The sequence below is a fragment of the Porites lutea genome, chromosome 5 (genome assembly GCF_958299795.1).
Source record: "Porites lutea chromosome 5, jaPorLute2.1, whole genome shotgun sequence".
In the NCBI taxonomy this organism is placed as follows: domain Eukaryota; kingdom Metazoa; phylum Cnidaria; class Anthozoa; order Scleractinia; family Poritidae; genus Porites; species Porites lutea.
The window spans coordinates 30,842,039-30,870,034 of NC_133205.1; the positions used below are offsets into that span (position 1 = coordinate 30,842,039).

At 36.1% G+C, this 27,996-nt stretch overlaps 2 protein-coding genes across 4 annotated transcripts in view; both read right to left on the reverse strand.

Moving 5' to 3' along the window:
- Nucleotides 1-3,674: 3,674 nt before the first annotated feature.
- LOC140939022 (rhamnosyl O-methyltransferase-like) lies at nt 3,675-8,669 on the reverse strand. The gene is made up of 4 exons (XM_073388581.1): nt 8,517-8,669; nt 6,620-6,921; nt 5,039-5,301; nt 3,675-3,809 (listed from the first exon to the last, which is right to left on the reverse strand). The coding sequence occupies exons 1-4, from the start codon at nt 8,665-8,667 to the stop codon at nt 3,764-3,766; spliced, it is 762 nt and encodes a 253-aa protein (XP_073244682.1). The 5' UTR covers nt 8,668-8,669; the 3' UTR covers nt 3,675-3,763.
- Nucleotides 8,670-20,914: 12,245 nt separating this feature from the next.
- Nucleotides 20,915-27,996, reverse strand: part of LOC140939024 (rhamnosyl O-methyltransferase-like) — a 35,248-nt gene continuing 28,166 nt past the window's right edge. For all 3 annotated transcript variants that reach the window (XM_073388582.1, XM_073388584.1, XM_073388583.1), the window contains exon 5: nt 20,915-21,048. In XM_073388582.1, the coding sequence (XP_073244683.1) occupies nt 21,003-21,048 (46 nt within the window). In that variant the 3' untranslated portion in view covers nt 20,915-21,002. The remainder of the gene's footprint in view (nt 21,049-27,996) is intronic.

Here is a 27,996-nt window from a genome sequence, read left to right on the forward strand (position 1 = left end):
AAAGAAACGGCTAAGCTACGTCGTGAAGTAAGACAGACTGCATGAATTAAAAGAGTTCCGCACCCTAACTAAAGAAGCATATTATCTTTTCTTTTCTTTTTCCTTCTTGTTTTTTTGTACAGAACAACATTTACTGCTGTGCCAGTTTCTTTATTATCCCTTCAGTTTATGTTAACTGTTTAATGGTTACTCAGCCCCCAGTTATATTGCCCAGTTTAGTGCCCTGGAGCACCTCATTTTGTAGATAAGAAAACGTATGATTTTAGGAATTGTGTGTATTAAAAATGTTGGGTTTTTCTCTACATCGTTTTTGTGCTTTCCGACAGGTCGAGATGAACGTTCGCATTGCACTAGCACTTTTACTCATGGTTTCAATGGTGATGGCCATGAAGTTGAGGAAACCTTACAAGTACAGATATGATCCAGAGAGAATGAATTACCAGGATAACGAGGTATTATTGATAAAGTAATTTTGATGGAGGGAGGTTATTACGAGGTTCCGAAAATGAACATGGTGGTATTTCACCAAGAGAGAATAATGGAACATTCACCTCTATTGATTTCACTGATTTATTTCTGTTTTCATTCTTCCTCCTGTCTATAGCACAGCTCCACTATTACATACTTAAATCACACAATCCGACCGGCTTGGAAGAGTCGTAAAAGTTGATCGAAGGATGAGGTTCAACCAGATCAGCCCACACAGAGATTATATTCCTTTGTAATGTACATTGCATTTCTTTTTTAACAGCTATCGCCATGGGAAAGGCAGAAAGAAGAAAAAGATGAAGCATACTTAAAGAGAAACCCACTGCCGTGCCCTGTTTGCCGTAATCAGATGTACGGGTCGTGTTGCTCGCCAAGAAGATGGTAAGTACTGATGTAAGCTTCAATTTTTATGGATGTCATCTGTCCCGGACAACCCCCAGAACTAGTATACATTTTCAGGACCCTCCCTTTATCTCTTCGATTAGACATCCTGGACAAAATTCATGCATGACACCAAGGAATCCGCAGATGTCGTGAACATCGAAGATATGGTTACAACGTGCACAACATGCCCGGGGAAGTGACAACAAAAATTGATTGATTAACAGCGTTCTGATTATGTCTGTTTCTGTCTCTTTGTTACAGCTCTTCTTCTGGCTATTGCCAATAATATTGAACCAGAAGAACATGGAACTTTTCTGCTCAAGATCTCCAAGCATGTTTCTAGTTCCATTGAATATGTTATCATAAACATCTGCACCGTCTGAAGCAAACAAGTTTCTTTTTTCTTAGGGATATTTAGGTACGAAGTGAAAACACAATCAAACGAAAGCTGCATGAATAAGATATCTTGAAATGAATTTTGTCGAAGTAGCAACCGCAAGTCGCAAGTGTTCAGATGTCTTTAAATTTCCCCTGCAACTAGTTTCTCATGCAACGTTGTCAGCCGGTTCAAAGCGATTGCGCATAGTTTAAACCTCATATTTTCAAACGCAAAAGTCTGCAACTTATTTGGCTCAAAATCTCGAGGAAAAGCGATCCACGGGCATCTGTCTTAAACAATCCGCTCTATAATGGGAAGATTTGTGCTTATGTTTGAAGAAATTCCATGTCTAACTTTGACAAGGGTTCGTTTGCCATACTGTAGATACTACAAAAACCGTGATTTTCAATTTTAAAAGTCTGCATCTAATTCTCATTTATTTCATCTAAAATTAAGCAGAAATGATAGATTAATCCTTCAACTTTAAGACTTCGCTCTATAATATTAAAGACATCATGTTTTTATGTTCCGAAATGACGATTTTAGTCACTCTGTTGCACCGAAGTAGCCCGTTTTTCCTATTATTACGCCGCTTTCAAGGTACATTCATGCTCGAATAGTACGCCACGATGGCTTATTCATATACGTAAAAGTCCGACCATTTCTTCCGATGCGGGCACGGTCTACCCTGACACAATTGTACTGATTATTGAATCAATTTTCCTCATACGTAGAAAAAGAGATATAAGGAAAACATTTTGGAAAATATGGAGGTTGATATGAGAGGTCATATATAATGAGGGTAAACAAATTATTTCCTTGCCTATTGCGACTCCAGAAGTCGGTTTGTAGCAGCAGGTGATTATTGGTGTTCATAGGTCAGTTGTGTTTCACTTTGCGCTTGACTATCTCTGTGTGAAAATGAGGCAGCTATTATCAATGAAACCGCTGAGTTAATATTAATTTTCTTTAAGAATCAATAAACAGCACAAGTTAAAAGATATTCCATCTCCAATTATTTTGTGTTTTTTTTTTTTAAGCTGAGCCGTGTTACACGATCTAGTCTGTACTCTTTTAATCTCACAAAGCAAGAGGACCCATAATCATGCACCGGGGGTGGGGGGGGACTCGGCTCATGAAAGGGGTGGGGATGCTCGTCGGAAATTTTGAATTAAGCCCCTAAAGGAGAACGATCTGGGCGTGGCTCAAGCTTTTTTTTTACCCCTAAAAGAGAACATGTTAAAACACAGACAATATATACATTTTTATATTTTTTCGCGTGCAACCCTAAACGAGACCTTCACGGCTAAATATGATCGCGTTTTGCCCAGAACACCCTAAGTGAGACCAAAATCCGAAATTAACACCCCTAAGCGAGACGACGAGCATCCCCACCCCTTTTATATGCGGAGTCCCCCCCCGGGAAGCATACTCATAAGTCGAGCATCCAAAGCGGCGCCTGAAAAATGGGGGTATAAAGACTGAAAAACTGAGGGCGAACTTGCGCAAGCTGGTGAGTGGCTTCAAACCCCAACAAATGACACCATTTAGCGTCCATTTTAACCAAGCGCCTTGAGAAAGGGGATGGATCAGACGTTTTTCCTTTTTTTTAGAGCATTCAATTGGACATTAAATAGATCATAATGTCGAATCAAATCTGAGTGCAAGGACGACTAAAGATAATCACGGCAAAGTGTTTTAATAGGGCCGGCGTTTTTGGCTTTGTAAAAAATGAACCACCAAGATTTTTGCTTCTTTTCCAGCTTACGAGCAGGCTCACTCGTGCTAGTTTGGGGAAAAATTTTGGCGGCCCGAGCCGGCGAAGCGAGATAAATAAAGCGACGCGAAAATCTTTCTTTTCCTCAACCTATTGGACCAAACTCGTCGATGGAGTAGAAACCTATTTTGCAATCATGGAGATGATTTAATGCATCCGAAATGTTTTAAGATTGAAATAATAATAATAGTAATAATTTTAATAATAATAACATATTTAACCAGAGTAAACCCGTCATCTGAAGCTGTTATAAACTGATGGGTGCCCTCGGCAACTAAAAAATTAACAGTTAAAGGAAAAAATAAGTATAACAGATCAACTATCAGAAAAATATAAAGACTATGTACAATCATCGATGGATAAAAACTAAGAATTAAATAACTACGTAAATTAAGACTCTATTTGAAATAAAAGGTACACAGAAAAAGTACCAGACCTCCTGAAGTTGTTTTAACAGTTTTAATAATCAAGAACATGCAAATAGTCAATGGGCAGATTTGTTTGAGAGAACTTTTAAGTTCTTAAAAGAATCAAGGAATAATGTTCAGGAAATCAGGTAATATTGTTCTCCTGGGAGTATTCAAAGGCAAAAAAACGCTATAAAAAGGATAAAATGCTACAGTTTTTCGCCGTTTTAAGGCTAATGTCTATTCCGACTCTCTCTTGGATATTATTTTCGATCCATGAAAACAGCAACAACAACAAGAAAATGATAAATCATCGCGGACACATTGCTAAACTCTCTTCAGATAACCATTCATATTCCAAGTGGCGTTGTACCTGTGTGAGTTAAAAAATATACAAAGTAAGGTGGACGAAAGATAAACTACAACGACATAGATTGTGAATGGTTAAGTAATCCAAGCGAATATGAAATCTGTTTATGGGGTCAAACGGTTTCAACATTGACTCATTTAATTGACCTTACCGCTGCACCACTCTATATACAGTCAACTCTTGATCTCTCTTAATGGACACTTCTGTAAAACGGACGCGTGGTGTTAATTTCTGCCGTTTTGTCGTCATTTTACTGCAACTGAACTCTCTATAAGACGGAAACCTCTTTAAAACGGACAACAGATACTTTGGAAACCGTCAAAGGACACTTGTGCTTTATGTAGTGAAGAATACCCCAGTTAAATTGGAAATGTAGGTGCTCGATAAGACCGTACCAACTTACGATGTAAGGAAGCATGCAAGTCGAAGTATGTGACTCCTATATTTATGGCGTTTTATTCAATACCGTTATAATGATGTTTTCCAACCAATCTTCTGTGATTAGAACCATAATTTTCGTTTTCAACCACAAACGCCTACCGGAGACACCACTCATAATGCATGGGGAGATCAGTTCTAAGCCTTTAACATTTAGTTGTAATAAGCTTTTGATTCTACTCTGATTAAGAAAATGATCCCCTATATAACCCAGACAGCTCTCTACGACGGGCAATCAAAGCTGGTCCCGACCGTGTCCGTTTTAGAGTGAGTTGAATATAGTATAAATAGGGGAGTGCCCCCACAACCCTACGGTCCCGCACTCAACAAAGGTTAATTAGGTTGTGCTCTGCCCCCAGGTTTAAACCCTTATCCTTTTAAATATACCATCTTTGAAAGAAAAGGTACATCTGTCGTATATCTTTCATTGACAACGGGGATCCCGCCCACATATCTACTTAAGAGCACTGCATCTCTTTTAACTGCTGTTGCTTGCTGGTCTTTTTATTTAAATAAATTGCGAAAAAAGAAAGTCTGTTTTCGTAATCCTCAGACAGCACCTGAGCTTAATGACGAACGGGACTTAATCCTGGGTCAGCAGGTCGAACTCCCAAATATCTCTAAACGCGCACTACACAAATACAGCTCTGCTTGCAGCACTCTTAGGTAAAACAATTTCATTTTACTGGAGGAAAAATGGGGTTTAAGTAGGCCTGTTTGCTTCTACAAAAACCACACGAGCTTCCAGCGATTAGTTAAAGAAAACCACAAATGCAGACAATTTTGTTTCTTACCCGAAGAAATCGGTGTATTTCTGATCAACAAGATATCTATCGGAACGACCAGTCAAAAATTTCCTGAGTTCATTCATCTTGCTTGGACCAATCGTTTTATAACTGCGCTTCTTCACAAGACCTTGCCCTGCCCCAGGAGCCAGAGGATTCGTATCTTCAACACAGATATAGTCGCCAGGTTCAGTGAACTTATCCAAATACTCCAACACTCCAACCAAGTTCTCGTGCGCGTCTTCTATCACGAGCCAAGGATGATGCAAATTCTGTTAAATAATGCGACATCTTTGGAAAAACTGTTGTTAACAATATCATCATCAAGGAAAGCAAATTTGGTCATTTTTTAAAATGTGTATGCCGTGGTTTAATAGACCATTTTACAGTTGCAGGGGGAAACGAGGCTCGAGTTGACCTTTTTTTTATGCAACCCTTCCCGCTTTATCATGTAACTCATGTTGTTCTTACCGTATTTATTCGATTAACCGCCCTGGGCGCTTATTAAATTTTTGGACCTTGAGAGTGGGCCCTTATTCGAGGTGGGCGTTTATTCGAGGCTGGGCGCTTATTAAATTTTCACCATTCTCAGCAAATATAGTAGTATATTTTACAACAAAACAGTAAATGGTACTAACAAAAAGCGAAGATGTAACAAAGCAAGGTTTCTGTAAAATACTCTGAAGAAAACTCCGTCTTCGGGAGGGTCTGTTATTATCTCTTATTGGAGTTTTTGTGGGAGGGAGTGGGGTGGGGTGGGCGCTTATTCGAGGCTGGGCCCTTATTAACTTTTTCTGTCTTTAGCATGGGCGCTTATTCGAGGTGGGCGCTAATTCGAGGTTGGGCGCTTATTCGAATAAATACGGTGTGCTAACTGGTATTTTTTAAGAATAATTTCCATAAGAAAACTGGAAAGAGGTTTGTATCAAAACAAGGTCAACCTCAGCCTCACGTTCACTCAAAGACTAGGATACTAAGTTCACAACTGTAAAATGGTCTATTGTCTCCTTATTCCATTTTGTGGACTTGATTATGTATGAAAATGAATGTAAAACAAAAGGAGTTATAATTTGATTTACCGGTTTAGTAAGGATGTTATTTCACCGCAACAGTTACATTCAAAATCAGATGACAAAGGAAAACGTCCCTTTCGATATGTTGAAATGATATAGACGAGGAATAATTCCAGCTGCTGTAGAATGAATTTTAATGTTTGTCAACACGACAGAAGACGCCAAAATGTGGTAAAACATCAGTGACACACTCGCCTGCGGCTCGTGTGTCACTTTTTTGGTTTTTACCACATTTTGAAGTCATCTGTGATCTATTACTGAACAGATGCAGGGCAACGTGATATCTATTTGTCAAACAGAAACAATTTACCAATTCTGTTAGAATTATCCTTGTTTCTCAGATTAGAAAAGCCGATTTTTCGTGATAACTTAGGTTGGCAACGTTGGGACCGAATGACACTGTTTACAAGAACACGTTTCTACAGTTAGCGTATCCATGAGTTAAAAACCAACCATGATTAGTTTAAAGTAGTACACATGGCAGAGCAAAAGATAGCGCACCGTTTCGTTAACTTACTTCCAGAAACGTGCTTGATAAAACTTTCTCTACTTGAAATGAGTCGCCTTGAATGAACTCCACATCCGAAGACTTGCGAGCTTCAGCATCGAGTAAGGACACGTCGATGTCAATAGATACAACTCGAGACTGACAACCGAACAGCTTTAACAGGTCCGCTATCCACAAAGCGGAGCCTCCTTTATAGGCGCCAAACTCAATAACAGTTCGAGGCTTCAGTTCCCATAGCAACTGTTGGAGAATCGTTTGATCCAAGGGATCTTTCAAAAGTGATACTCCACGCCAAAAGGTTTGATATTTTCCTGAAAAAAATACGCGAGATTGATCAGTTTAAGTGTAAAGCACACTAAGGAAGGCAAGAAAGTTAAATTCCAGGGCCAAACGGTGTTTCTTAGAGATCAGCTACTTGAGGTCACAGTTAAAACATGAACTTTATTGGTAAGCAAACACATGATGACCAATGTAACTATTTCGCATTTTCTTAAATTTCTAGATCAAAATAAAAATTTTTAACGCTTAAACGGGTAATAAGAAATTTCGTTCAACTTAAACCGACCTACTTTATTTCACCGATAAAATCTAAAAGAACATGGTTGACAAAAAGATATCCGTGATCGTCCTTCTGGACATGTGTCTGGAGAATTGGCGAATCCATTCTGCGTGCGACTTGTCTGAAAATGAACTTCCTTTAACAACGGAGCCAAGCTAATTGTGTCTGTGAACTGCACCCTTTGACTGTGGGTCTACCACAAGGTTCCATCCATGGGCCAGTTTTATTTATTGTCAAGGCAATGGGTTATGTGGACGACAATAAATCTAACGTTTTCAAATCTTTGTCAATATATAGTAAATTAGAAAAAATACTAGTTATAGAGGAGTTACAGATCTCATAATTGTTAATCAAAAAGGGTAGTGGGCCAGTAGTAGTGTTACACAAAATAAAATATAGTGGTCTACCGTATCAAATGCTTTGCTCAGATCTAAACAAACTCCGCAGAAAAATAGTTTTCTGAGCCATTGTATTTTTCATTGTATTTTAATGGGCTTTTGTAACGAATCAAACAAAGGGGAGAAAAACACAAAGACACTGGGTTAGCGAAATAAACCATATCGATGCTGCCTAATTTGCCTCAAATGACTAGGCGGACCCTGAGCAATGGGACTCTTCGCCTCGCCGGGTCTCGAACGACGCTGTACTCTGTGGCCGAATATTTAAAACTAGTTTGGGGTTCCTTCCCCCCCCCCCCGCCCCCTACTCCCTTGAAAATGAATTCACAATTTGATGATTCTGAAATAATTTAGCGGCTGCTTGCTCTTTGAAAAGACACCACATATTTCTCAAGTAACCAGTTTATTTTCATAGACGTCAGCTGTATCCCAAAAGACGTATGCCTGATAAGACCAGCGTCTGGCGAGCTTTCAAATAAGATAACGTGTCCCAGATTTAGTCAGAAATCATTGTAGGAAGAAAGAAAATGGAAGAAATGTAAATAGAAACTGAAAGAAAAGTCAGATACAAATAAATGACAGACTGATGGGTAAAGAAAGAAAACAGAAAAACAAATTAAGAAAAAGCAAGGGACGAAGCATAAAAGTTTGCATTTAAGGTAAATGATCTATAAAAGAAATATTTCTGATCACTAATTTGCATTTGGACAGCTCGCAAGGCATACATCCTCTACTGTAGCCTGCGTAGAAGGCGCTTGGAAGTGGTGGGGACAAGAAAAAATGGGTGCGCGAGAGGGAGACACGCGTGTCTCCCACGCACCCGCCCGTTCTCTCTTTCGCCCACTACTTCCAAGCGCCTGCTACGCAGGCTACCTCTACTGGTGAAGTTTTTGTCAAATCAGGCAACCCAAGTATACATGACATTTGTTCCCTTTTCATAAGGTATTACCATGACTTATTGTAGAAATGACATCAAGAGCTAACACTCCAGTATCCTGCCTTTCTTCTATTGGGGCAAATCTGTCTCTAGTGCTTAATTCAGCTATAACCTCCGCTTCAAGTGTGTGGTAGTTTATCGCTACCTTTGAATCAGCCTCCATAATGACCTGTAAGGATTACAATGAAAAACAACTTAAGTAAAAAAATACTCCTGCCATGGAGGAGCCCTAAGTGAAGTTGAGGTGGCTCGATACAGCTTTTTGTAGCGACGCTGCGACACCTTGAATTGAGTGTAGCTAGATGTCGTGGATCGTGGGTAGTGGGTAGAGGTCGTGGGTTGTGGGTCGTGGGTCGTAGGCGTGGGTAAAAAAAAGTATTTAAAAAAAAGACAAAGTAAACTAATTGAAAAAAAAAAAAGAAATAAATAGAAAAAAAGTTGTAAAATATTTATGAAACGAAAATCTCCAACTCCTTGATTGCCTTTTTCGTCACGGCTTCTTCTTCGTCCTCTTCCTGATATTTCCTTAGCTACATGGGACTTGGCTCCCTTTTCACAACATCAATGTATAAAAGACATGTTGCCAATGAAGATTTATCCATACTGCATACCTGAGCTATCGCCGCGAAATAAACGAAACGGACGTAAATTATACCTGAGATTTGCAAAAAGTATGGGACAGCTCAGACTCGCTGAATGGAAATAGCTGCTCACTATTAATCTTTATTCGGTCTACAAATGAATGATCAGCGGAGATTTTTCAACACGATCATGAATGCAATCAACGTGAGAAAGGGTAGGGAAAAAGGACAATTTTGAAGTATTTCATATTTTTGGATAGAAGTCTTTCTTAAAAAAGGTTTAAGGTCTTAGCTCTTACCTTAAGAAAGGAACCAGCTTCATTTCCAACCTTTCAAGTTAAGGCGAGACTGTATGTAAATTTTATTGTGGTACGGAAATACAATTTTCTCGATTCTTTATTTGGTTTGTTTTGTACTGTTTTGTGTAGAAAATCTTTGCTCTAACGATTCAAAATATCATTCCTTAAAATGAAAGGACGTTTTCAGTCACGAATGTTGACATCTTTAAGAAAGAGCAGGTCAGTCTCCAGTTTTTCTAGAGCCTGCTTCAGGTTTACATAGTGTACAGAGTTTCTTTTATTTATCACTTTTATTTATCACTTTTTTACCCACGACATTTACCCACACCCACACCCACGACCCACGACCTCTACCCACTACCCACGACCCACGACATTTAGCTACACTCGCTTGATACAGTTTTTTTGTAGCGACACCTTGAATTTGTTATACTAAACAAATTAAACTTTATTATGATACTATTTTTTGGGCGATCGTGGCAATGACGTCACAATAGTTTTAGCTCAGATTTTTTAACACGATCATGAATGATTTTTGACCGGTTCGTAGGATAGGTTTGTCTTGAAATTTCAAGGTGTTGCAGTGCATCAATCTTAATGAAAGTTTCAGGCATTTTTATATACATTATGAAGATTATGTGAAGAGATTTAAAAAAAATTCGTTTGAGTCGTTTCGGAGATATACAAGAAAGCGCTAAAAGTCCAAATTCTGAATGAAGTTGCACTTATACAGGTGGTGAGAAAACTTGTTAGTTTTCAAGATCGCAAGAACGAAAATACACCAAAATTTCCTAGCTTCAAAATATGATATTAAGCATCATTCTCACGCTACTTAAGAATAATTTGAGTCATTTGTAACGTTTTTATTAAATAATCTATCACGGCTATTGAAAATTTAAGGTTTGAAATATATTTTCGTTTTAGTCGAATTCAAACATACAGAATTTTTTACTTCTTACGGATATTGTTTGCTAAACACCAAACTTTAAGTTCCTAGTGTTGGATTTTCAGCAGCAGGTCTAGATCACACAAAATTCGGCTTTTATCAATTTCAAAGTTTTTTGTTTATTGTTGTCATAGTAATATCGATTTTACTTAAAACTACATTTTCACAAATTTCAATCCATGGCCAATTACTGGTGAAAATTTTATAGCGATTGGACAAGGAAAAAACCACTTTTAAGGCGATTAAAAAATATCGGTATGGCCTCTGAAAAACTGTATCGAAACACCTTAAAATAAAACAGAAAATATTTTAAAACGGGATTTTAATTTAGAGCGCACCAAGTTTTCTGAAGCTAGTTTGAGTGACACCTTATCGAGATCTAACCAATTACAGACAAATGACGTCACATTTCCGCTTTACTTCATCATAATAAAGGATTAAATTAGCTGCAAAAACCGTGGACGAAGATCCTGCTAGTTGTAAACGTTGGATCTCTAGAAAAGAGATCAAATCAGCCAAAATATAACAAACCAAGAACAAGAAGTCCAAAGACTACTGCAAAGCTGATTTAAAACAACGTATATCTGTAAACCTGAAGAAGGTTGGTATGGCCAGCCGAAATATTGTTGTAAAAAACAATATACGTTGTTTTAAATCAGCTTTGCAGTAGTCTTTGGACTTCTTGTTCTTGGTTTACTTCATCATGCACGTGTTCATACGGATCAGAATGCAAAGGTCACAAGAAGAACAACCATATATAACCATATATAGCTAGATTAGCTAATTTATTATTTATCGTTGTCATTTATCGCGTGCATTTCCACTGAACTTGATAGCCAAATTTATAGGAATTAAGCATCTTCACCCAAAGAAGGATTTAAAAAATTTCGAGCAATACTGACAAGAAAGCGAGCTTGCGAGAAACTGCGAAAACTTTGGGAGCACAAGCAAGCGAGCACTCCTTTAAATTTTGCGAGCAAATCGAGCAAAGGTAAAATTTTACAAGCAGTTAAAAATTTTAATAGACCATTCATCACCCCTATCAGTGCCAAATCCTCGACCACTTCGCTCTCAGGTTGTCAGTGCATGAAATGGATATAACTTTATCTTGCAAACGCTGGGCTTACTACGAAGAATCAAGTGTTTTCTTCCATAAGATATCAGACAACTTTTTGTTAAATAAACTATAATACCTTTGACTATCCGGATGTCACCTGGGGCCTGTTTCTTGAAAGTCCTGGTAGCTTTTCGGACCTGGAAAGCTTTGTGTTTGCTGTATTCACATTCAGGATCAAAGTCAGTTCAATAGTTTTGACAATGATACAGTTCCCTTTCTGAGCGTCAAATTTCACGTGTAATTTCACGTGATTTTTGATGACCCTTGTTGTAGCATTCCTTTTAGCCAAACTTTTTTCGGATTTAGACAATCCAGATCGTTTGGATTTTCGAGCTAGCTGGATCAAAAATCTGAGATAAGGTCGATCCATACAGTAGCTGCATGCTTCTCTGATCTTCTGCTTAATTTAAACACATCGTTTTTTTATTTCTTTCTGCGAAATAAAGCGTTTTCTCATGGAGAAATGGAAAGAAAAGTTGCTCTTAAAGTCAGTAGTGGTGTTTCATACTAAGACTCGTCAACTTAAAACTATCTGGAATTTGATGCGAGAAAATTCAGAAGACAATTACGAATTCTCAAGTGCTAATACGACTGCTCCCCAAAATGGGCGCGATCCAGTCAACCAAAATTTACGACCGATCAGACCGGGTAAAGTGGTCCACCTGAAAAGGTCGACCAGTTTTATCGAAACTTTTCCGGTTGGACCGAACTCCGATCCATTGAGTTCCGGAAATTTTGGTTGAATGGATCGCGCCCATATTGTGACTAACTTGACCACTGCTTTAAGATCTGGTTTCTAATATTGTACTGGAAAGACCGTTTATAAACAAAATTGTGGTGTCCTGTCCTTCTGGCATATACTATCTAGGATTGCTAAGAAATTAGTACACCCTAGAAGGACAGCAGTGCATTTGAAAGAATTCCAAGCCCGGGGTGGACTCCCATATGAAAGGGGCGGGGATGCTCGTTGGAAATTTTGAATTGAACTCCTAAAGGAGACCAAACTTTGATTACATGAACCGAGTAAATAACACGAACTGAAATTTTTTAATATTTCTTCGAGCACAACCCTAAAAGAGACCTTTACGGCTAAATATAATGGTGTTTTGCCTAGAACACCCTAAGCGAGACCAAAATCTGAAATTTACACCTCCTAAGCGAGACGACGAGCATCCTCGCCCCTTTCATGTGGGAGTCCCTCCTCCCAGATCCCAAGGCAAGATACTTTTCTCTCTTCCCCCGAAAGAAATTGAAAACAATGCTTATTCAATGTTTTTGTGAGGGGGGGGGGGGGGTGGGGGGCAAACAAGGTGCGTTTTGGAAGAGGTGGAAGTGGCGGATGGACCATGGCGAAAAACTTGTGCCATTTTATTTGAATGTGGAAGTGTTTGCCCATCAAAGAACACTGTTCCGTACCTATGTTTTTGATAGAATGAGAATTCAGCCGTTGGGACATGATATACACCGTATTCGCCTCGCTTTCATGACTAGGCACCAGTTTTTTCCCGCGTGTCCGCCATTTGTGAATACGGTGTATTACACATAAACATTCTTCAACAGCAACAAATTTCTTGAAAACTACGGGAAGCTTTCGGGACCCATCAGGATCCTTTCATTAGTGACACTTGCTGTAGCTCAGCCACGTTTTGATGAGGCTGCAAACTTGTTCCTTAAAATTGTGGGTGGTGGGGGGGAGTGGTAACTCTGATTACGGTTCATTGCCGGCGAACATTAATTATTTTAAGATCTTGCGGATCTTTGGCCTGTTTCAAACGTCGTGCTACTGCCGTGTTAAACTTACTCGACTGTAGCTCGACTGCAGCACGACACTAGCGCGACTTGGTTTCAGACGTCGAATTCAATTCAGTCCAAAAGAACGGCTGTTGCCGAAAACAAAACACAAAATAACGAAACGGTTTAGCAAACTTTTAAATGTACTCTAATGTATTTATAATTTATGAACTGAGTTCGGCACGGCAGTAGCACGACGCTTGAAACGGGCCTTAGGGGAAGGAAAGTGGTTTCCCAGGATCCGGTTTCTGAGAGGCCGATTAGCACTAATCCAGGATCAAAATTTTGTTCTACTTTTTTTTTATTTACCTTCCTATGCATTGCTTGGAGTAACATTTTGTGTTCGGCGAGCCGCAAGCCTTAGCGACCGAAATATGGGGGAAAATTTGTCCCCCATCTGACCAGAAGGCCATTGTTTAAATTCAGCCAAGCATAGACCGTTGACAGCTTGAAACCATACTTGAGTAGAAATGCGAATCTCCTTTCGTGGCCTCCTGTGAAGCTTTATCCGACATATCTTTCAACCGCTTATTTTTGCAGACACTACTAAAAAGCTGATGAGACGAACACAACTAAAAAAAAGAACCTGATAGAATGAAAATCGCTCCAAGACAGAGCATCAGTTGGAAAACTTGTGGCGGTGTAGAGGAGTTTTGCACAAATTGTCAAACGGGGGATACCTCAGAATCAATATGCATTTATTTAGCGAAGATGAACGAGGTGCAGCGATTTAAATTTAATAGAATTTACATTAACTATAAATTCAAATAGTTTTTACAGTAGCTTTCCCTGGGGAGCAGAATTTAAATAGGAGACTTCACCGGCCTTTTCTCAAAAAAGGCAATAGTCTCGCTTTAAATGCTGCTCCCCCGAAATTTCTATTTCTAAATCTAAGTAGCTTTATTTTTCTTTAAAAAAATTTTTACGGGGGAATCAAAATGAATCTTGGTTGATTGGTTGCGTCCATCGCGGTTCCCCCCTATTTGTTTTTTAATAAAATACCTTTGTACGAACGGTCTCTATTATTTTTCACGAGCCATAACCAAGCAAGTTCCCTTGCACTAAGCGAAGGCGACACACCCGATCGCTTGCTTTTCCAGGCGACTCACCCAGAAGAGCACCTGCAGACGGAACTTTGGTCGATGTTTAGCTTTGTTTTGAATCACCCAAAGAATAAGTTCAATTACGAATTCTAAACGTCTAGTTGAAGTACAATCTTAGCAGGTCCCAAACAAAAGAACAATATATTTTGCAAACCGTTTTCCAAGACTATTTTACCTTATAAACTTTCCTAAGGTCTCGTTTTTTTACAGAAAGATTCATTTAATATACGCGTTTTACAAAGTCTTCTTGCACTAAGCGAAGGCGACTCACCCGATCGCTCGCTTTTAATCAGGCGACACACCCAACATAAAAGCACGTACAGAATACTCTGAACCATGTTCATGAATTTGTTTTCGGTGAATTATAGAGCGGTTTTCACTTGACTGTCGTAAAACCAAAACCAAAGTAAATACACTAGCCAACCAAAGGGCGTAGTAAAACCAAAACCAAACCAATTCCTCAATTACTTTCGACAGTCAAGTGAAAACCGCTCTATCAAAGCTCTCTGCTCGTGAAAAATAATAGAGACCGTTCGCGCAGTCGTATTTTATCAAAAAAACAAATAGGGGTGAACCGCGATAGACACAACCAATGAACCAAAACTCATTTCGATTCCTCCGTAAAAAATTTTTAAAAGAAAAAGAAAGCTACTTAGATTTAGGGACTTACAAATAACGAGCAAACTTAACACTCAACCCCCTCTCTGTGAAGTACAATAGGTAGGTCGGTAGGGGTATGGGTAACACGAGCGTCTGATATTTTTAACGCGTTTTATTTCATTTTTGATCAAAATATAAAGGTTTTATGAGGTTTATACTTAGAATAGTCCTTATTTATGGCTTTGTAGCACAATTTGCTACCATTTTCGCCTATTCGCGCGATACTAGGAAAACGATTATTTTCATAGGCAGAGCTCCGTCCGGCTGTGTTGAGAGCGCTTGCAACAACTCAATATTACGCAATAATGGGAGTGTTTTAACTGTAAGATAATTTTCTTATTAATTGAAACAAAGATCTGAGAATGAAGTGACAACTATAAATCGCACTGGATCATGATGAAGCATTTAAACATCGGCAACAAGCAAAACAGTTGAAAAAAGATCAGATATATGGCAATTTGGCCGCTACGTGTGTATGTGTATTATAAAACACGGACGTCTATAATTTTCAACACATTCCTTTGTTTATCAAGAAAATGTCGCACGAAATTAATAGAGCTTTTCGACTTCTTTATTAGGGTACTTTTTGTAACACAAAATTGCCTCCAGTGGAAGTTGTGCTGGGCCTGTTTCTTCCTAAACACGAGCCGTACGATCGGGAGCGCCACATTAAATTTGGCGGGCATTTAGGAGGTTTTGGGGCGGATATGTTCGAAGCAGAAATAAATAAATTAAAGGAAAGAAATCGAACACTGTGCTTACCTTCAAGGAGTCTTACCATTAATCAAGTCATTATACAAACCAGAATTAATGTGTCGAAAGGTAAACCTACTGATCTAAGGCTGAATTGGCCTCGCATTTGAACCAATGTAAAGAAGGAAGGCTGGCCATCTCCGGTTTTCAGAAGAGAAGCTTGAATTCTCCTAACCTGTCCGATCTGTTTAAATGTTCTTCCAAATACCAATCGCTTATAAGGGAAACGATTTTTATCGCGAATCAACACAGAAATTCTCGACCAGGAAACGGCAAAAAGTAACTCAGATATACTCCATACAATGGTGGCTTGATCGGGCTAATCCGATCCCGGAGAATAGTTGAAAAGACCGCGCTCGACTTTATTTACATGTTTTTACCCCGCCTAGTATTGTTTTAACCATATTAACAGACAGTTGCGAAATTTAGAATTGTTTCATCGCCTCTGTGAAGATCACTACCGATGACAGCTAATCTGACCCCTGCTGACATGCACGAGATCGGAGGTAAAATTATAACAGGAAATTGAGCATAGCAACCGTCACTCAAGATAATTAGTAAAGGGACTTTATGCGGCTCCTCATATCATATTGTATCTAAGCTGGAGATACATGTTCTTAGACAAGAAAACCGTGCTTAAAATTTGGCTTAATCTTGGATTAAACCTTAAACTTAACCTTCTATCGAGGAACCAGGCCCTGGCCAATTATTTTTACTCGTAGAATAAGCATTCAGTGGATAAATCTCAGAGTTCTTGGAATAAAATTGCTAATCTATTTTTAAAATTTACTTTTAAGCCCTATATGAAAAATACTTAAACATGCTAACGAAACCAGAAAGGAAAACAAAAACACTACCAAAAATACTTCAGACATTTACCTGCAATATTAAACGTTAAGGTAAAATATATCTTGTTTCAGTGTTCAGCAAATAGGAATTTTAAACATAAAAAAAAATAAGAAGACGATTTTACAATGTACAATAGTTCGTTTCCTCGATTTCAAGTAAAAATACATACTTCTGTACAAAAAGAAAAAACAGGAAATGAACTTTACGTTGGCATCCCCTGCTCCATTGGTTCCTTCATTGTTGTTTCTCTTCGTTGACAACCCTTATCCTTAACACGGGTGGCTGCAATTCCTTTTCTGGAAAACTAAAGTTTAATATTTTTCATTGCAAGTTGAAAGACGGTTTCTCCAGTGCCGTAAAAAATCCAAAGCATTGATCCACCTAGAAAAACAACTGACGTTAGAGAACGGTTCAAAAACAAAGTAGAATGATAGCAGCTTGGTCCCAAGGTGCTCCGCTGTGCTTGGTCAAACCTGGGTCCTACTGTGAGCCGTGGTGTCTAATGTTGACCAATTAAAACAAGTGCGGACAATATGATGATCCAATCAGAATCATTATTATTATTATTAATTTTTTGTAAAATCTTTTTTTGACTAATTTACTCTACTTGTCAATTGTTTGCATTAATATTAGATCTATGTAGGGGAGAGATATAATTTTGGGAAATTAGACGTGGTGTCTATCAAACACAACTTATTTTACATCTTAGTCATTTTCCTATTTCTTACATTTCCTTTTTTATTTGAATATTCGTTCAGTCTTTTTTTCTATTTCCTATATTTTCTTTTTTCCTGGAATCGACACGGGAACGTCGGGCATATGACCTGGTACCGGGTTAGAAACATTCCTGCTCAGTTGTGCTATAGCCCTGATGATTCATAACCATTAGGAGCCTTAGTGCTGATTCATCCACCGTCCCAATATACCCGGGTCTCTTAAATCTTTTCTTTCCTATTTTTCCATGTTCTCTTGTCTCTGCAAATGATCTTTTTCTACTTTCTGGAATTCTACACTAAAACTTTTTGAGAACGAAGTAATTCAGGATGGGTGTTTTGTTTCTCTCCCTCTCTCTCTCTCTCTCTCTCTCTCTCTGTCTTCCTATGGTACTTATTTTTATGACTTGAATCCCCTGTTCCTCTATTAAGAACAGCAACTGTTTTTTTACCTACTTTCAAAGTTTTAAAGAGGGAAATAATATTATGGGCGATTCTATTTTCTGGTTGGCAGTTTATTTGTTAAGTAGGGTAACTCCCCTTTTCCCTGCCATTTTCTTTTTCGAGGGTCTTAATGGGGTGGTGGCTTTTACGGTTATCGGCTAAAATTTTGGCTCTTTTACGGCTATCGGTTAATTTTCTTCAGTTACGGTTAACAAAAAAGTTAAAAATTAACTCCTTTTGTTTCAAAAAGTTAAATATTAATTAACTTGTATTTTTTGTATCTTTAAATCAAAATAAAGGTCTTCGGGATCATCTCGGGATGAAACAAGCTATTCTTTTGAAAAATTTTAACATTTGATAGATCATACTTTTTATAAAGTATTCCGCTTCTAATATTATTTTACACATAGAAATGTCAATAGTCAATTTAAAAACAATCTTTGTGAAAAGGCACAAGCAGACACGCAAAGGCCCAACTCAAGGCCGGGACGTGACATTCATTATAACAGAAATGGCCGTTTTCACACTAGAGACGGATTATTCGTGTGAGACGGGTTATCCGTTTGATGATTCGCGTCAGATAGGTAATACTTCTTAATCTGAAAATGGAATAGTTTTAATTTTGAATGAGCAATCCGCCTGACGTCAATTTCGACGGACAGTTTTAAGACGGGATTATCCGTTCCAGATAGCCTCTCTACAGCGGCCCCCTCCCCTCAGAAAAAATCGGAGAAGGGGTGTCTGTAGGGAGGGCGCAGCTGTACACAGGCTAATCTCCGACGGATAATCCATTTCTAGCTCTAGCGTGAAAACGGCCAATAACAAAATTCCCGTGTTCAGTGTTTTTAATGATAGCGAAGGACTGAACGGAACGACTGTCTGCCGTTGCCTTGTCCGTAGGCCTCATTATTCCGCGCGGCTAATGTGTTTCGGGTCACGTGGTCCAAATGAGTTCGCCATCGAAATGCCTTGACCAAGATAACGTGCACGGGAAGACACCGTAGAGGGACAAGGCATGACAATGTCTACCTTAGCGTCAGAGAAAAACAAGGAATGCTGTTTATCGGCAACTTGTTTTACAAAGAGTGACGTCTCCGCGTGTTGTTTCAATAATGTTTCGAGGGCATGACCTCCTGAAAATCGCAAATATTAATCCCCAGCAAGAAGCCACACTTTCACTATGGAAAAAATTAGTTTCCCGAGAGAGTGGCGCAAATGGAGCATAGGTCGCTTCGCCTAACGTGCGTATAGGGAGTCACACTAGCCGGGAAATAAAAAACGCAACCATAAGTGAGTTTAGTACCTCCCTAAAAGTAGCAGATCTAGGGAACAATTTCTTTTACGGTTAACTGTTTTTTGCCCTATTTACGGCTAACGGTTAAAATTTTTCAATTTTTACGGCTATCGACTAAATTTTTGGCCGTTTTACGCCTATCGGTTAACCCCATTGAGACCCTCTTTTTCATACAGCTGGGATAAATTCGCACCCAGACTCTTCTCATTTTGTACATCATCATGCTGACGATTACCTATATGGTGTGAGCACCCAAAAGTTTTTTTTTTGCTACCTTTTGCGGGCCCACCCATACCAAGAGGAACTTTTGTCTACTAGCTGAGGAGTTTCCATTTATTTTGCTCGCTAATTTGTCTGTTGCAGAGGTTATCTGATGTATTTTAGAGTAAGAGTTTGAGAAAGACCCGGGGGTTTTGGTTGGCCACAAATTAAGCTGGAATAATCACGTTGATCTTATCTCCTCGAAAGCTCAAGGAAAGCTTAATGTCCTTTACCGAACATGCAGGAACATAAATGATATTAGTACAAAGAAATTACTTTATATTGCTTCGGTTCATTCGCGCCTTGAATGCGTTAGCATCAACAATTTGGAACAAGTTCAACGCAAGGCTACAAAATTCATTCGTGGAAGGGATTATTCTGAGTATGAGCGCCTTAATAAGTTAAATTTATTACGTTTGAAGTACCGCAGGGAAATTAACGATTTAGTTTCCTTTTTAAGTTTCTTAAGAATATATATAAGTTAAACATTTTCCATTATGTACCGTTTCGCCCTTGTACCAAACCGCTTAGGAATGTTGATCATGTAACGCTTGATGTCCCTTTCAGCAGGACGTCTCTTTAAGAATTCTTTTTTTGTTCGGATCTGTCGCCTGTGGAATGAATTACTTCTCAGTATAACAGAGTCAAATACCTTTTCAATCTTTCGTAAGAATTTGATGGCTTTTTATCATGATAAGTTTAATGTAAATTTTCCCTAATTTACATTGTACTTTACTCGATCATTTGTCCATTTATGGTCATTTTTTATTGAATTTTCATTTTTTATCTCATGTCTTCTGTAATTTTTTAATAATGCTTTTCAAAATAACGTTTTATATAATTTTATTACTTAATTAATTCTCTAGATCTATTTATGATGTAATAATAGGTGGCTTATTTTTAAGGAGTCTTGCACTCTGTTTTAAGCCTACCTCGGATTGAGCGATTGATTGATTTAATTGTCATTGTAATTGTAAATCTGAAACTTGATTAAATAAAATAAATAAATAACTATTCAAGTACTTTTTATTTCCAAGACCTTTCAGTACTTTCATGTGTCAATACCGCCTGCATCTTGTTACGGTTGTAGCTAGTGGATCTATTTGATCTAGAAACCTGTTTACCTTCAAAGTCTTTAAAAACTAAGTGATAGCTATATATTATATCAACCCTTCAGTTTATTTTATTTTATTTTGCACTTTATATTTGTGCTGGACGTGGCTGCATTGCAGTTTGTTGGTCACTCATTATCAGTGCTTTTTCTAACAACTAACTTCTTATGTTTTAACCATTTTTATTTTGTTTTTATGCCTACAACGCTCACATTTACACACACCCTCCGTCCCTTCTATCTTGCCCACTGGTTCAGTGGAGACTGGGAACCCTTTCATTAGGGATCCCATACTTTAAACACCAGTAATGCCACAAAGGTTGCCAGGTGAATCTACTGTTATTTTTTTTTTTTTTTTTTCATAAAGAGAGGCCCCGGAAAGAACTGTATCCGAGGCACGCTTTCAAATAAGCCATAAAAGGAAGTCGTCCGGTTCAAGTTACAAAAATGTAAATTGCGAAAATAAAAAATGACAATAACAATGACATTTTCCAGCAAACAAACCCATGCTTTAAAATCACGTATTTTAATGTTCCAGTCTAGAAGTAAGTAAATAACACACAATTGGCTTGAAGATTAAACTCTTTTCAGATAACCATTCATGTTCCAAGAGGCATTATACCTGAAGTAAATAAACAAAACAACAGTTAAATAAAAATATAAGGTGATATAAACGTTCTGGTGACTTTTACACCTAAATTTGTTGTATCGCGCTGCTACTTATCAAACTTCGAAGGGTTTTTCGGTTTTCTCTTTCTTCAATCATATAAGTGAGGGCGGACCTTATACAAATTTCAACTCAGCTTCACTCGCAGATGAATTCCCGGATATCGTACCGATTCTACCAGTGTTTTAAGCCCCGTGTAAACGGTCGCAACATTGTTGGCAAACAACTCCGAACATTGCCTGTTGGATGTTACAGGTTTCGTCCGTTTGCACACCCTGTTGCATGTTGTTGTGTGTTGTAGGGAGTTGTTACGCAAAGTTTGAAACCGGTCAAAATTTTAGCTACGTGCAAACCGTCGCAACAAGGGGAGTTTTAACGTCCGTTTGCACGTAGCTTTAGTTCCCAGAGTTGTATCTGCAATCAATTTCACTTCATGGATTTACTTTAATTTGGGTATGCTCCGGAAGGAGGAATTAAGTTTGTTACCACAAGTTTTATAATCTGCGAAATTCTTCAGAAGGTTTTATGATAATGCCCATGATATGATATTTCCGTGATCACGTGGCGCAATGTTTGATCCGTTTGCACAGCTCTTCCAACATTGTTGCGGCCACGCACGCAAATTACGCATGGTCTTTAAAGTCTTATGGGTTGTATCCTTCCCACGATGCACTGCAGGTCCCAATATTGTTGGGAGTTGTTGCGTCCGTTTCCACACCACTGCCGACGGGGACGCAGCAACTCCCAACATTGTTGGGCCAACAATGTTGGGAGTTGTTGCGCCGGTCCGTTTGCACCTAGCTTGAAGCCGACATTTTAAGCACCCAGACGAAAGTAGTATAGTAAATGTTGCCATCTCACTCACTCACTTATTTCTAACTCATCTCGCAATATATCGCTCCTCTTGTTCACTCATTTCGCAAAAACTCATTCGTTTAACTCACTTCATTCACTTCATTCAATTCGTTCGATTCGTTCGCTTCGCTCACTCATCTCACTCATTTTCATTCAGTTCATTCAGTTCGTTCAACTCATTCGTATTGCTTCAATCGTTCACAAGTAGTCGCTCACATTGCTCGAAGAGTTAGAAATAAGTGAGTGAGTGAGATGTCAACATTTACTATACTACACAATAATAAAGAAGTGATAAAGATATTGAATCAGAAAATAAAATTGAATTAAAGAAATAAATATAAAAAAATATAATGGGTTTTAAATCAAAAAACAATCAAACAAGTCAATCAAATATTTGTAAACGATTCAGAGTTCGTGGATTAATATTTGATAGTGAAGAAGATTACCAAATATTAAAAAATATTGATAGTAATATTAAACAAACAGTTATATCAGTGAACGATGGTAGTATTGATTTAAAAGATGTTTTTAATAATGCTAAAACATTTAATGTAGAAGAAAGTTATTTTGATACAAGAGAAGAATTGGATATTTTGTTTAAAAATGCAACAGAATTATTATGTTATGAAGGTACAAGATTTGTTAATGAGTACAAAGTTGGTTGTTGTTTTTTTGATAAGATTAATGTAATAAAATATTTTGATAGTGATATTGAATAAGTAAAAAAATATTTATTTTATAACATTTTTTTTGTTATAAAATAAGAAATATAAAAATTTTATCTAATATTTGTATTAATTATTTTTAATGGATCAGTAGTATATTTGTAAGCAATTTTTCTTTGAATTTTGTATATTTCATCAAGTTTTGTACTGAATGGAATAGTGCTTTCAAGTTTTGGATAAACTTGTGATAATCTTTGTAAAGCATCATGTATTGGACTTATTTTACATCTTTTATGATAATCGTGAACATAGTTTAAAGTTCTAATTGTTCTACCAATGTATATTTGACCATAAGGAAATACATATGAATAAATTTTTATACCTTTTTTATCATTCATTTTAATTTCAGATTAAAAACTTTTAAATTAGTTTTCATTTTCACTTTGTTCACTTTCAGAGTCTGTGTCGTCAGTAAATTTGTATCTGTAATCACAATCAATATTATGAAATTCTGGATACAACTTTCTTATTTTTAATTTTACAAAGTCCATATTTGTGTCCAAAATTTTGATTGCATAATACATTCTAGCATATTTTTCAACTAAATCAATAAATTCTTCATTTCTGTATATGTGGTTTTCGTAATCGTGGTTCAATTTTAGTCTTGATTTCCACCCCTCAATAATAAATTTAAATGGTAACTTTTCTGATTGATCATGAGTGTCAAGAATGAGAAAATCAAATTTTATTTCCTTTATTTTGTTAGACAACGTCTGATCTTGATCAAAACCACTATTATTAATTATATGAACACGGTCGCTTACGTGTTCACTTAAAATATGAAATTTATCAAGATCATCTGGTAATAAATTTGATAATCTACGTCTTCTTTGTATTTTTTCTTGCCAATGTCTGTAAACTTTTGGATAATGATAGTTCATTTTTTATGTATGTTTTTTAAATATTTAAATCTTTTTTAAAAAACTAAGAATAATCTAAATAATTAATAAAATGTATTGTTATTGTAGAGATGAATTTGATTGGTTGATGAAAATGTTAAAAGAAGGTAATTATTTTATGGATTATGAACATCTAAATAATTTTATTGATGATCACTTTTTAAAATTACGTTATATGAAAAAAAGATTTGGTTATTTATTTTTTGATCATCATAAATATATAAAAAAAGTTGATGGGTGTAATGCTATTTTTGTTAATAAAGAACATCAATATGTTTGTCGTAAACCTGAAGAACCAACTTATCATGGAATTGATGAAAATGGTCAAACTATTAATGTTACCATTCCTATGAAAGATACAGAGCGTTATGAAATGAAGTTTTTAGATGAAATAGATAGAGGAGATCCTTTTATTACAAATGATGAAAAATATCAAGATGAATGTGTAAAAGATACTACCAATATTCTTAAAAAAATTAAATTGGTTCAACCTGAAATATATAATAGTGATAAATTTTATGACGTTTTATACTCAAAAAAATTTGATGAAATTGAAGTTGAAGAAGATATTAAAAAAATTTATCAACAGGTAAAGAAATATATATTAGATGAAATTGAAGTTGAAGTTGAAGAAATAGTAATAGATGAAATAAAAAGAATATGAAATATAATTAGTATAACTATTAAATAAAAAAATGGATGAAATCGAAACTACTTCTATAAAAGATGATGTAATTCAAGAAAAAAATGTTCTTACAGGAGAAGATTTTAAAAGATTAACCAAAAATGCTAAAAAACTCGGTGCTGAATCATTTGATTATTCAACTCGTAAAAATAACAAATACATGATTACACTTCCAGGTGGAAAGAAAGTTCATTTTGGGTCACCTAAATATTCAGACTTTACTATTCATAAGGATAAAGAGAGAAGAGATAAATATTTGTCTCGTGCTATGAAGATTAAAAATAAAAAGGGAGAATTAACCTATACTAATCCAGAATCGAGTAACTTCTGGTCTGTTAATTTACTTTGGCCTAAAAAATAAATTTGAAATATTATGCTTAAAGAAATAATATTAAATATAAAATGGTTCTCATAATCAAAAACGATGAAAAGTTTTATACTCATCCTATTTATGAAAAATATGCAGCAAATAAATATGGTGAAATTATGAATGTTAGAATAAGAAAACCTATGTTAGGAAATCTTAATAATAATGGTTATTTGAGATTTTGTATATCTGTGGCAAAAAATAAAGTAAAAAATTATCTTATACATCGATTTGTTTATGAGTGTTTTTATGGGGTAATAGAAAGTGATAAACATATTAATCATATCAATTACATCAGAACAGATAATAGGTTGAAAAATTTGGAAGTAGTAACAACAAGTGAAAATAATAAAAAATCAACAATTAATAGAGATTATAGTTTTGTTAAGGATAATCATAAAAATAGAAAAAGAGTTAAGGCGATTAATATGTTAACAAATGAAGAAGTTATTTACAATAGTTTATACTCAGTTAACAAGTTATTAGGAATTAATGCAGGTCATGTTAAAATGATTTGTGAGGAGAAGTATATATATTGTAAATCAGCTACTTCAAAAAAAGATGGTCAAAAATACACGTTTGAATATTTAAAAGTGGTTTAAGGATTAACTAAATATTAATAAAATGCAGTTGTCAAGTTACGAAAATATTACCCAAGACAATATTATCTTTAATAATAGCAAAGAGTACAAAGTAAAAGATAGCAAAATCAAATACAAACGTATTCCAATTGAGATTAAGTATACAAATAAGAAAAAAGGTCCACTTGTAATAGAAACTCCATTTCTTTTCTCTTTTGGAGTAAATGAAAAGAAAAACCAAGATACCAAAAAGTTAGTAGGTTACTCAATACCAGTATGTCTTTGGTCTCGCGATAGTGAACCAAGTACTAAAGAAAAAGAATTTTTTGATGTTATTAATAATATAACAACTGCATCACAACATTATTTAGAAAATGAATATGGTCCTGATATGGCATCAAGTTTATCTTCACCACTTTACCATAAACAAATAGAATACACAGACAATAAAGGAAAAAAGAAAACAAAAGTTGATGAATCATCAGCTCCAGTTCTTTATGCAAAACTTATTTATTCAGAAAAAACAAAAAAAATTTTATCTTTGTTTAAGGGAAAGGGAGGCCGTGATCTAAATCCTTTTAAATATCTTAATCAATACTGTAATGTTAAATTGGCTCTTATAATTGAAGGAATATTCATAAGTAAAACTGTAACATCTTTACAAATAAAAGTACATGAGTGCTATGTTAAACCACTCAAACCTAGAGAGTCTTTACTAGCATTTGAAGAGGAAGAGGAAGAAGAAGAGAGTGAGGGTGATTATACAAAAGATGGTCTTGAAGCATTACTTGAAAAAGTTAGTGATGAAGAGTAATAATAGTATTTATTTTTAATACATTATTTTTTTGTATTAAAAATTAACCAAATCTTTTAAACTTACCCATGAGTTAAATTTATCAGGATAACCACTCCATTTTACTAATGCCATTTTTTTCTTATTATCTCGTCTGATAATCTTTTCTATTCTATACGTTTGTTGTTTTGCTTTCTGTAATTCTTGTTCATAAAAAGAACCCTTGATCTCTTCACCCATTAAATCAACAATACTATATGTAATAGGTTTTGTTGGAAGAATTTTATCAATTACAAATATTTCCTCTGTCCAGTTTGGTGTATAACCTTTATCAAATACCTTTCTCTTATATTTTGAAATTCTAACATGATCACCAATTGCAAACTTTGGTATACTAGTTTTCAAGTAAATCAAATCACCGTACAAATTAGACCAAACTTTACTCTGATTCTTCTTTTTACTTGCTTTAACAGGAGTCATTTTTATACTAGAATGAATAGTATTATTGTAATCATCAACTAGTTTATCTATCTTATCCCAGTAAACATTATTGTTATTAACAGTAAACATCTTCCACATTCTGTTTTTCATTGTTTTATTCCATCTCTCAACAACACTAGATTTCTCCTCGTTTTCAATGTGATACAACTTGATTACCTCTCTTTTCAAAAAATCTTTAAACGTTTTACTTATAAACTCAGAACCTTTATCAGTCCATAACATTTTAGGTTTACGTTTACTTTTGAATATATCCTCAAATGCTTTACTAACAGTTTCAGTTTTCTTATCTTTTAATCCCCTTATCCATCCATACTTACTAAACACATCAATAACCATAAGCAGATATTTAATCCCTTTATTCCACTTACTAAACTTTTGCATTTCAACTAAATCAGCAGCCCAGATTTCATCAATTCCGTTTGAAACTACTGATCTCTTTTGAAAGTTTCGTGTGATTGGTTTGTGAAGTTCGTCAGCTAATTGTTGAGACCAATCACTACTCAACGCTGAATCGAGTTTAAACCAAGTCCAAGTTTTTGTTTTGTATTAATTAAAAATCTAGCAGTTGAACCCCACTTTGGCATTTCTCCATATGGTAAGTCGTCTAATGATTTTACCATCTCTTTATCACAATCACCTTTGCTTCTACCCATATCATAACAAATATCGTGATAAGCTGCTATTTCATCAACTTTGTTATAAGGTTTAACTTTCCAATCTGTCACTTTTCCAGTTTCAGGATCATAGCTTAATTGTTTTTCTAGAGGATTGTATGGTCCCATATATTTGTATTTTCCTGGAGTCCATCCTGCTTTTGGTTTTGGAAGTTTTCCAATCAATTTATGAACATCAAATCCTTTTCCAGATCTACCATCTAATTCTAGTCGATCGGTTTTATACTTTTTATTTGGTCTAACTTTTGTTGAAAGTTGATCCATTGCTGATCCAACAGAATCTTGAATAAATGGTGTAAGTTTATTTATTCCGTAGTTTACAGCTTTTTTTTGAACGTTTTTATTTCTCATTAACTCACTTGCTCCATATTTACCCATTTCAACTGCTTTTTTACCCATCCAAGGTAGACCGTAATGTACAAATCCATCAACTGCTGTACCAACAACAGTATCAAAGACGCCCGCCCCTTCAGACGGGCTGATTAGTTTTTTGACTTCTTTTTTGTTTTTCTCTTTTTACCACTTCCAGTTTGAGTAGCTGTTCCAGTTTTTACGTATCTAACTTTTTTAATTCCACAAACTGCACAATGACAGAAGAATTGAGTTCTTCCTCTTTTATCTTGTTGGTAACCACTTGGCTCTGTGCAAGGAGTTACTCTTTTATCTTTAATACAATATGATTCTTTCATTTAATATATGCTTAGATAAAATATGTCTATTAGATCTAATTTTATTAAAAGTGAGCTTGAAAAAATACATAGTAACCTTAATATGAGTTATGAATATGCTGATTTTTCTAGATTGGAAAATGATACTAAATTTA